The sequence below is a fragment of the Ranitomeya variabilis genome, chromosome 6, assembly GCF_051348905.1.
Source record: "Ranitomeya variabilis isolate aRanVar5 chromosome 6, aRanVar5.hap1, whole genome shotgun sequence".
Taxonomy (NCBI): Eukaryota; Metazoa; Chordata; class Amphibia; order Anura; family Dendrobatidae; genus Ranitomeya; species Ranitomeya variabilis.
The window spans coordinates 440,685,044-440,697,101 of NC_135237.1; the positions used below are offsets into that span (position 1 = coordinate 440,685,044).

The 12,058-nt window shown below is 41.7% G+C and overlaps 1 protein-coding gene across 1 annotated transcript in view; it reads right to left on the reverse strand.

Moving 5' to 3' along the window:
* Positions 1–4,176: 4,176 nt before the first annotated feature.
* The window catches only part of LOC143781221 (ras-related protein Rab-10-like), a 105,717-nt gene continuing 97,835 nt past the window's right edge, over positions 4,177–12,058 (reverse strand). The window contains exons 5-6 of the mRNA XM_077267708.1: positions 7,624–7,725; positions 4,177–4,657 (exon numbers count right to left, since the gene is read on the reverse strand). Of these exons, the coding sequence (XP_077123823.1) occupies positions 4,577–4,657; positions 7,624–7,725 (183 nt within the window). The 3' untranslated portion in view covers positions 4,177–4,576. The remainder of the gene's footprint in view (positions 4,658–7,623; positions 7,726–12,058) is intronic.

A 12,058-nucleotide genomic window follows, 5' to 3' on the forward strand; every position in this document is an offset into this window, starting at 1 on the left:
AAATACCAGCCCACACCCGCCCCAGAAATGGCGCATCTATAAGATGCGCCAATTCCGGCGCTTAGCCTCTCCTCCCACTCCCGAGTAGCGGTGGGATATGGGGTAATAAGGGGTTAATGACACCTTAGGTGACATTAAGCCCGGTTCATAATGGCGAAGCGTCAATAAGACGCCTATCCATTATTAATCCTAGTAAAGTGTAAATAAAACACAGAGACTAGAAAAAAGTATTTTAATGAAATGATTACACACACTTTATGACCTCGTCCTGCAAAAAAGCAAAAAAAACAAACCAAATTCATACTCCCTGTCCGCAGATATCCCATAACGAGTGTCCCACGACGAGTCCAGCTCTGCTACACCTGGATGCCTGTAGCTGGAGCTTGTAGATGATCGCTGGAGATAACTCTCCAGCGATCACCTACATTCTAGCACTCACGGTCAGCTGACCGTGAGAACCAGCCTAGTGTGACCGGAGATAACCCCCGGTCACGTGGACGGCAGTTCTCGCGGTAAGCTAAGTTATCGCGAGAACTTATCTTACTGCAAGAACTGCAGTGGACGCGGGGCTTCTGGCGGCGGGACAGGTGAGCCGGCATGTGACATGCGTAGTAAGCTGCATTAACGCAGTTTCTACGCATTTCACTAATGATTAGATGAGGTTTTACCACATCTAATGATTATCTATGGGAAATTTACGTCGCCGCACTGTAAACAGACATGCTGCGTTCTGAAAAGACGCGCCGCATGTCCGTTTACGCGGGTCTGGCGCCTGCTTGATTTACCGCATAGTGGAGACGGGATTTCATGAAATCCCCTCCACTATGCTGTAACACCTGGACGCTGCGTGTTTGACGCTGCGGCTCTACGCAGCGTCAAACACGCAGCGTTTCCTGAACGTGGACACATACCCTTAATCAGCCTTAAAAAATAAAAAAGGCCAGATCACACTTTGCCAAAAGAAATCTAAAGAAGCCAGCTCAGCTCTGGAAAAGCATTCTTTGGACAGATGAAACTAACATCAATCTGTACCAAAATGATGAGAAGAAAGTATGGAGAAGGCTTGGAAAGGCTCATAATGCAAAGCACACCACATCCTATGTAATACGTGGTGGAGGCAGTGTGATGGCATGGGCATGCATGGCTTCCAATGGCACTGGGTCACTAGTGTTTATTGATGATGTGACTGAAGACAGAAGCCGCCGGATGAATTCTGAAGTGTACAGGGCGAAACTTTCTGCTCAGATTCAACCAAATGCAATAAGGTTGATTGGACGGCGCCTTACAGTACAGATGGTAATGACCCAAAACATACTGCAAAAGCAACCTAGGAGTTTAAGGCCAAGAAGGGAAATATTGTGCAATGGCCGAGTGAATCACCAGAACCCCATTGAGCAGCATTTCACATGCTTACGCCAAAATTATAAGGCAGGAAGACCCACAAACAAGCAACAACCGAAGTCAGCTGCAGTAAAGGCCCGGCAAAGCATCACAACGAAGGAAACCCAACGTTTGGTGATGTCCATGACTTCTAAACTTTTGGCAGTTATTGCCTACAAAGATGTCTGTACAAAGCATTAACCCCTTAACCCCCGGAGCTTTTTTCGGTTTTGTGTTTTCGTTTTTCACTCCCTTTCTTCCCATAGCCATAACTTTTTTACTTTTCCGTCAATACGGCCATGTGAGAGCTTATTTTTTGTGGGATGAGCTGTACTTTTGAACGACACCATGGGTTTTATCATGTCATGCACTAGAAAACAGGAAAAAAATTCCAAGTGCGGTGAAATTGCAAAAATAGTGCCATCCACACTTGTTTTTTGTTTGCCTTTTTTGCTAGGTTCACTAAATGCTAAAACTGACCTGCCATTGATTCTCCAGGTCATTACGAGTTCATAAACACCAAACATGTCTAGGTTCTTTTTTATCTAGGTGCTGAAAAAAAATTCCAAACTTTGTTAAAAAAAAAAAGTTGCACAATTTCTGATACCCGTAGCGTCTCCATTTTTCTTGATCTCGGGTTGCGTGAGGGCTTATTTTTTGTGTGACGAGCTGACATTTTTAATGATACCATTTTGGTGCAGATACGTTCTGTTGATCGCCCGTTATTGCATTTTAATGCAATGTCGCAGCGACCAAAAGAACATCATTTTGGCGTTTTGTTTTTTTTTCTCGCTACGCCGTTTAGCGATCAGGTTAATCCTTTTCTTTTATTGATAGATCGGGCAATTCTGAACGCGGCGATACCAAATATGTGTAGGTTTGATTTTATTTTTATTGTCTTATTTTGAATGGGGCGAAAGGGGGGGGGTGATTTGAACTTTTGTATTCTTTAAATTTTTTAAAAAACTTTTTTTTTTTTTTTCTTTTTTTTGCTTCAATAGTCTTCATAGGACACTAGAAGCTGCCATAGCCCGATCAGCTCTGCTAAATAGAGGCGATGTTCAGATCGCCTCTATATAGCAGATTTACTGACTTGCTATGAGCGCCAACCACTGGCTGGCGCTCACAGCAAGCCGGCATTGACAACCATAGAGGTCTCCAGGAGACCTCAGGTTGTCATGCCAACACACCGGTGACCCGCGATCACATGACGTGGGTCACCGGTGTGCGTATTTCCGGCCCGATGGCCGGAAGCGCGATTTAAATGCGCTGTCAGAGTTTGACAGCAGCATTTAACTGGTTAATAGCCGCGGGTGGATCACGATTTCACCCAAGACTTTTGCGGGCACATACATGTCAGTTGTTCAAAACAGCTGACATGCATCTCACTTGTTTCATTTTAAATAAACAATAGTGACTAGTGATGAGCCAATATACTCGTTACTTGAGATTTCCCGAGCACGCTCGGGTGTCCTCCAAATATTTGTAAGTGCTCTGAGATTTAGTTTTCAGCGCCGCAGCTGAATGATTTACATCTGATAGCCAGCATAAGTACATGTGGGGGTTGCCTGGTTGCTAGGGAATCCCCACATGTAATCAAGCTGGCTAACAGATGTAAATCATTCAGCTGCGGCACAGAAAACTAAATCTCCGAGCACTAACAAACACTCGGAGGACACCGGAGCGTGCTCGGGAAATCTCGAGTAACGAGTATATTCGCTCATCACTAATAGTGACATGCAGAGTCCAGATCACAAAGTTTCAGTCACTGCAAAAATGTTTCTGGACCTAACTGTATATGGGTATAAACAATAGTCAGTGCAGCGGATGAATGTGCGTGGGTACAGACTGTACTTCACACTAGGCCATGTTCCCATGTAACTTAATGCTGCATTTTATCTGCTGTGTTTCTTTTGTGAGGAAAATCTACTGTTTTTAAAAGCTCAAGCATAGTGGAAGTAAAACTCATGCCCACTGTGCGTTTGAACACAACTTTTTTAAAAAAAATTTCACTTTTACATGCAGAATCAAATACCGTATTTTTCGGACTATAAGGAGCATTTTTTTTCCTCAAAAAATTTGGAGGAAAATGATGGGGGGAAGCATCTTATAGTCCGGATGTACCTGCTGTGGCTGTGAATGGGGGAGCAGCAGTGGCGGACTAGCGGGTCACAGGAGGCAGGAGCCGGCTACAGCAGCTAACCCCTGTATCCGCTTTTAAAGAGAAATTAATATTCACTGCTGCCCATGCCCATAGTCCCTCCCACCTCTATGCACTGAAGCTGGTGCAGAGAGGTGGGAGGGATTATGGGAGGGGGAGCAGTGAATACTAATTTCTCTTTAATAGCAGGCACACTGTTAGCCGCAGATGCCGGCTTCCTGCAACGGCTGGGCGTTACAGAGAATTAAAGAGAATGAATACTCACTGTTCCCACGCCCATGGAAGTGGAGAGCAGTGAATATTCATTCTCTTTAGTAGCGGGTACACATCGCTCAGCAGCTGCAGGAAGCCGGTGTCTGCGGCTAACAGTATGCCTGCTATTAAAGAAGATGCCATGCTCTGTTTACTAGCATAAATCAGCTTCTGACATTAGAACAGGATGCTGCAAGGGAGAGCAGGGAAGGTAAGTAGAATGGTTTATGGGTTTTTTTTATGTTTTTTTGATGGGGGGCCATGAATACCAGGATGGAGAAGAGGGGCCATGCATACTAGGATAGGGGCCATGTATACCTGGATTGAGGAGATATATATATATATATATATATATATATATATACATACATACATACATACACACACACACACACACACACACACACACCAGGATGAGAGATTTTAGCACAGAATTAACCACTTTTTTGCTTCAATTTTATTTATTTTACTTTTCTAAACCCTAGATGCGTCTTATGGTATGGTGTGTCTTATAATCCCAAAAATACGGTAGTTTCTGCACTAAAAGGCAACATTTAAAAACTATGCATCAAATCCATAACAAAAATGCATAAAAAGAAAAGAGAAAAGCATTCAACTAGAGCAGATTACTGTTGCTTAAAAGGTTATGCAGAGCTGGAAAAAACGCAGCACTTTTGCATTTCTATACTTGGACTAAATATCTAATCTGTATTTCAGTGTTTAGCTAAAAAAATACTGCTTGATGGTATATGTCCGAGTCTTCCTCGATGTACATTCACTCATCTACCAACAACTCACGCAGGATGAGCTTTTCTTCAGTTCTCTCAAGTTCACTATATTTTGATTGATTAATACAGACGACCTCTGAAAAAGAAACATTAAAAGATGAAACTCCGGACCAAAACTGAAGACTCAGACTGACTTTTATTCATGTTAGGGCTTTTAGAGAGCTGTATTACAAATTGTTTAATGTGTCGAAGTGCCATGTATCTACTCGTATGTATGTATGTCCAGGTGTGCTTCTCACAAAATTAGAATATCATCAAAAAGTTAATTTATTTAGGTTCTTCAATAAAAAAATAGTGAAACTCATTATATAGAGTCATTGCAAAACAAAGTGATCTATTTCAAGTGTTTATTTTTGGTAATGTTGATGATTATGGCTTACAGCCAATGAAAACCCAAATGTCATTATCTCAGTAAATTAGAATAATTAACAAAAAACACCTGCAAAGGCTTCCTAAGCGTTTAAAAAGGTCCCTTAGTCTCTTTCAGTAGTCTCCACAATCATGGGGAAGAATGCTGCTGACTTGACACATGTCAAGGAGGGTAAGCCACAAAAGGTCATTGCTAAAGAAGCTGGCTGTTCACAGAGTGCTGTATCCAAGCATATTAATGGAAAGTTGAGTGGAAGGAAAAGGTGTGGTAGAAAAAGGTGCACAGGCAACCGGGATAACCGCTGCTTTGAACGGATTGTCAAGAAAAGGCCATTCAAAAGTTTGGAGGAGATTCACAAGGAGTGGACTGGTGCTGGAGTCATTGCTTCAAGAGCCACCACATACAGACGAATCCAGGACATGGGATACAAGTGTTGCATACCTTGTGTTAAGCCACTCATGACAAATGGACAATGCCAGAAGCGTCTTACTTGGGCCAAAGAGAAAAAGAACTGGACTGTTGCTCAGTGGTCCAAGGTGTTGTTTTCAGATGAAAGTAAATTTTGCATTTCATTTGGAAATCAAGGTTATAGAGTCTGGAGGAAGAGTGGAGAGGCACACAACCCAAGCTCCTTGAGGTCTAGTGTGAAGTTTCCACAATCAGTGATGGTTTGGGGAGCCATGTCATCTGCTGGTGTAGGTCCACTGTGTTTTACCAAGACCAAAGTCAGCGCAGCCGTCTTCCAGGGAATTTTAGAGCTCTTCATGCTTCCCTCTGCCGACAAGCTTTTTGGAGATGAAAATGCCATTCTCCAACAGGACTTGGCCCCTGTCCACACTGCCATAAGCACCAATACCTGGTTTAAAAACAACAGTATCACTGTGCTTGATTGGCCAGAAAACTCGCCTGACCTTAACCTCATAATCTATGGGGTATTATCAAGAGGAAGATGAGAGACACCAGACCCAACAATGCAGACGCCTCCTGACGAAGCCAAGGCGGTGAAACGCGTGTCGAGGCTCTCAGTATCCTGCTTGCACGCCCGCACTCTGGTGCCGTGATGTCTCAAGGTACTAGTATTTAGCCAATTATGGCATAACTCCTATTAGGTTTACCTTATAGTCTGCCTTATATTTTACATCGTAGTAATCCAGGATTGTGGATATTCAGTGTAATGACTATTAGTATGCTCATCTTTTGGTTCCATTAGAGGCTTCATTGACACTATGCTTGTTATTTGTATGACATCGGTGCAATAGATGTTGTGGGCTTTGCAGCAGTGATATTTGTGCTACCTCATAGCGCACTTTGTTACCATCTGATGCGCCAATCTATTTGGCTGTTATCATCCATTTTTCACTATTGTCTCTTTTGTATGACTTATGTATTAAATATTGTTTCTAATAAATTGTATATTTTTGCTTACCCCCATTTGGTATGGATTCTGTGTACATTCACACTGATTTATTATAATTTTGTAGTTATTACAACTTTTTGGTTACCATACTGATCCATTATCATTAGGTTTTTCTTGGTTTATATGTTTTGGCTCACGGGGGATGTCCTCCAGTAGTGCTGAGGATTTCTTTGTAGGTTCAATAATGCAGACGAGCTGAAGGCTGCTATCAAAGCAACCTGGGCTTCCTTAAGAGCTCAGCAGTGCCACAGGCTGATCGCCTCCATGCCACGCCGCATTGATGAAGTAATTGGTGCCAAAGGAGCCCCGACCAAGTATTGAGTGCATTTACTGAACATATGGTACATTTTAGTAGGCCAACATTTCAGATTTTTTCAAGCTGGTGTTATAAAGTATTCTAATTTACTGAGATAATGACTTTTGGGTTTTCATTGGCTGTAAGCCATAATCATCAACATTAACAGAAATAAACACTTAAAATAGATCACTCTGTTGGTAATGACTCTATATAATATATAAGTTTCACTTTTGGTATTGAAGAACTGAAATAAATTAACTTTTTGATGATATTCTAATTTTGTGAGAAGCACTTGTATGTATGTATGTATGTATGTATGTATACGACCCCTGATGAAGCATTTGTGAAACATGCGTCAGGTGTGTTTGGTGTGTGAGTCTTTACCCTCTGATACTGTAGCTATGCATTCTATTTTACTTCCAGTTTCAGGAAACTACTATATTTTATAGCACACCAAGTTGAATAATGTAATATGCAATATGTCTACCTAACATTGCATTAAGAATTCATTATTCTCTTTGGCTGTAGATATTACATTTCTTTTCTTGCATTTTTGCTTTTTTGTGATCTGTAGCAATTCCTTCCCACATGGGTGTTTCCCTGCTGGTTCACCACCATGGGGGCTTGCTGCATCCTGTTGTGCACTTGTGTCTGGACATGTTATTGCAAGTATGGCTGCTATTTTTTTACACTGATCATTTTGTGATCTGTACTAGTTATTTCCTTCATGGGGTTATCACTGTTGGTTTACCCACCTATTGTGTCTATTTTGCTATAAAACTTATATTGTACTCATTTTTATTACTATGCATGTTTTGTAGTGTTGTTTTTTAGACTGTTTTGTATGTGTGTGTAGTATTAGTAAATTAAAATTTAAAATAAAATTCATGAACCCTTTATTTTTCTGTTAATTTGTTTGATATTCGTTTTCACGTAGGAAAACTGTATAACACTTACCTTTGAGTATATGGCCTCTGACAACATATGAAACGCATTCTCAATATTGATATTTTCTTTAGCACTTGTCTCATAGAATGGTATACCATATTCCCAAGCCAACTAGAAAAGAACAACCTGTTAGGTGGTGACGCTGTATTGTGGGAATATGTGACATAACAATACATACACTTTATACAGGAATTATGTGCTGTAGATGGCAGATAATGGGTAGACATGCAGGTCATACATAACTCTATGAATTACTTTTAGTAAGGAAATATCAGCTAATTTTGCTGGGTAAGTGAAATTTCAGCAACTTTACAGGATTCATCTCAAATTGCAGCTTCGGGGCTGCACCACTCTGTCCCTGCTTCCTTCTTTTCCAGGGGTGTTTATTCCTAGAGATTGACAGTTCAGCATGGCCATGGTCATGGAGCTGGTCTGAATTGCTCTCTCTCTCATGCTGCTTGCAAAGGTAACTTTGCTTCGGTAGCATTAAAGTATTGCTGAACGGAGAGCTGAGACTGGTCCAATCCAGTGGTCCGGCATTTTTCAGAGTGCCAGGACCAGGCAATGGAGCATAGAGCCTGCTCGATGAGCCATGCCTACATAAGAACCTAGAACTTTCCAGGTTGGGAATCACCAAGATTAACCTCTTTAAACTTCAGTTGTTTGGCGTCAGTTTGAATCCGCCGTTTTCATCAAATAGCGGATCCGCCATTTTTTTTTGGCGGATCCGCTATTTTCCCATAGACTTGCATTAGCGATGGATTGTGACAGATGGTCGTCCGTTCCATCCGCCATGTGACGGATCTGTCGAAATTTGGCGGACGTCGTCTAGACATAGACGGACATTATAACGTTTTTTGTCTGTGCCGAAATGGCGGTTCGCAACGGATCCGTCGCGTCCGCCATTCCATAGAATGGCCGCCTATGGGCGACTGATCCGTCGCGACCGTCATTTCGGCGGATCCGTCGCCCCAATCCGCTTTTTCAATTGCGCATGCTCCAAAAAGTAAATACTTTTCCCAGACAACCCCCAAGTAACGGATCCGTCAAAAAACTGGATCTGTTAGAACCGTTTTCTTAACAATTGTGACGGATCCGTCGATCCGTCACTATGTCGGAGCAGACTGACGCCAAACAACTGAAGTGTGAAAGAAGCCTAAGGTGTTCCACCTTGTTCATGATTGTTTCTAATGAGTTCACAATCAAATGCAAAACGTTTACTAATAAGTAAAGTATGAAAAATAAATAAAAACAGAGGAAGATAACAAGGCAAAGGTAGCAGACACAGGAACAAACACCTTAATTTTTGGAGACATGTCCTGTGATCTCATAAAACTAATATTGAACTTTTTGGGCATAATGACCATCGTTACGTTTGGAGCATCATGCTGTGGGGTTACGTTGCTGCAGGAGAGACTGGTGTATTTCACAATATAGATGGCATCATGAGAAAAGAAGATTATGCGGCAATACTGAAGCAACATCTCAAGACATCAGCCAGGAAGTTAAAGCTTGGGCAGAAATGGGTCTTCCAAATGGCCAATGACCCCAAGCATACTGCCAAAATAGTAACAAAGTGGTTTAAGGATTACAAAGTCAATGTTATGGAGTGGCCATCACAAAGCCCTGATCTCAATCCTATTGAAAATTTATGGACAAAGATGAAAAGGCCGATGCGAGCAAGGCGATCTACAAACCTGGATCAGTTACACCAGTTTTGTCAGGAGGAATGGGCCCAAATTCCGACCAAGTATTGTGAGAAGCTTGTGGAAGGATATCCCAAACGTTTGACCCAAGTCATTCAGTTTAAGGGAAATGGTACCAAATACTAGTGAAATGTATGTAAACTTTTCACTTTGCAGTAAGTAATAAAAATGCCTTAAAACATTCTCTCTCTCTCATTATTCTGGCGTTTGGCAAATATTAACCCCTTCATGACCGTAGGAGTTATCGTTTTTCCGTGTTTGTTTTTCACTCCCCTCCTTCCCAGAACCATAACTTTTTTATTTTTCTGTCAATTTGGCCATGTGAGGGCTTATTTTTTGCGGGACAAGTTGTACTTTTGAACGACATCATTGGTTTTACCATGTCGTGTACTAGAAAACGGGAAAAAAATTCCAAGTGCGGTGAAATTGCAAAAAAAGTGCAATCCCACACTAAATGCTAAAACTGACCTGCCATTATGATTCTCCAGGTCATTACGAGTTCATAGACACCTAACATGACTAGGTTATTTTTTACCTAAGTGGTGAAAAAAAAATTCCAAACTTTGCTAAAAAAAAATAAAATTGCGCCATTTTCCGATACTCGTAGCGTCTCCATTTTTCATGATCTGGGGTCGGTTGAGGGCTTATTTTTTGCGTTCCGAGCTGGCGTTTTTAATGATACCATTTCGGTGCAGATACGTACTTTTGATCGCCCGTTATTGCATTTGAATGCAATGTCGCGGCGACCAAAAAAACGTAATTCTGGCGTTTCGATTTTTTTTCTCGTTACGCCGTTTAGCGATTAGGTTCATGCTTTTTTTTATTGATAGATCGGGCGATTCTGAACGTGGCGATACCAAATATGTGTAGATTTTTTTTTTTTATTATTGATTTATTTTGATTGGGGCGAAAGGGGGGTGATTTAAACTTTTATATTTTTTTATTTTTTTCACATTTTTTTTAACTTTTTTTTTTTAACTTTTGCCATGTTTCAATAGCCTCCATGGGAGGCTAGAAGCTAGCACAACTCGATCGCCTCTGCTACATAGCAGCGATCTGCTGTTCGCTGCTATGTAGTAGAATTGCAGGTGTGCTGTGAGCGCCGACCACAGGGTGGCGCTCACAGCTAGCGGCGATCAGTAACCATAGAGGTCTCAAGGACCTCTATGGTTACTGTCCTGACACATCACCGACCCCCGATCATGTGACGGGGGTCGGCGATGACGTCATTTCCGGCCGCCCGGCCGGATGCGGTAGTTAAATGCCGCTGTCTGCGTTTGACAGCGGCATTTAACTAGTTAATAGCGGCGGGTGAATCGCGATTTCACCCGCCGCTATTGCGGGCACATGTCAGCTGTTCAAAACAGCTGACATGTCCCGGCTTTGATGCGGGCTAACCGCAGAGCCCTGCAGGGGAGCTGACATAAGGGGTTAATAATTATAGTATTCCTAATTGACCTAAAACGGGAACGATTTATTCTGATTTTATGTCAGATATTGAGAAAAATATGCAAATGTGTCTTTGTATATAGTGTATGTAAACTTCTGGTTTCAACTGTATGCAGTCAGCCTAATGTTTGTCTACTGCCTAATATAGTTTATCTCAAGCCTGGACAAATCTTTCCATAGTCCAGGAACCAGCTGCAAAAGCAACCAACTGTTCTTAGGCATATCAATATAACTAATTTAAAGGCTGACTGGTACTGAAAATTGCAGGAATGTGCAACGCCTGTCATCCACATCCTTTCATGTTTTGCACTTCAGTCACCAGAACGGTGCTTTCTTCAATGGTGTCACCAGTGACCCGGCCACCTACTCTCTTATAAGGGTTGTTGTTACGGTTTCAGAAAAACCTTATACACCAGCACCAGCATGTTTCAAAAACATAACAAAAAAACCCCTGTGCTTTGCTCACCTCCGCACACGTCCATTGCTTTGTTTACACCATTGCTCCCAGTGAGTACTATTGTCTGCATCACAGACAAACCACTTTAAATGGAATCTGTCAGCAGAGAATGTAATCTGGGGGCTGCATGAGGTAGGGGCTGAGACACTGATTTCAGCAATGTATCACTTTCTTAGACTGTGTGTTGTAGTTTAAATACAATGAATTTGTATCAGCAAAAGATTATCACTGGACAGGTGCCAACATAAATACTGGTCATTCTCCGCCCACACCACTGATTAGCAGCTCACTGTCAATAGACAATATACACAGAAAGCTGTGGTGTGGGCAGGGGCAGCTTTCTGAGCTCTGCTACATGCTACATCTAAGAACTCTGATTATGTCACAACGGCTTCACTCAGTAATCTAAGTGATAGATCGCTGAAATCAGAATCAGGAGAACATCCACCCCTTCATCAGAAGCATGCCTAGGCATTGTAGGGAGGTCATACCGGCACATGGAGGCCACACACACTACTGAGCATCATTTCCTTGTCTTGAGGCATTTCCACTGAAGTTGGATCAGCCTGTTATTTGATTTTGCATTATATATATTCTAATATTCTAAATCCAGTCCTCCATGGAATATTAATTTTGATTTACAGATTTATATTTAGCATTTTTAGGTTTTATTGTTCTCAGCACATTCCACTAAGTAATGAATTAAGATTTGCAACTGGAATATTTAATTCAGTGATACCTAGGATGTGGCACTTTAGTGTTCCCTTTGTTATTTTGAGCAGTGTATAATGACTCCGATGCCAATAAAGAAGTAAGGACAATAAATACATTT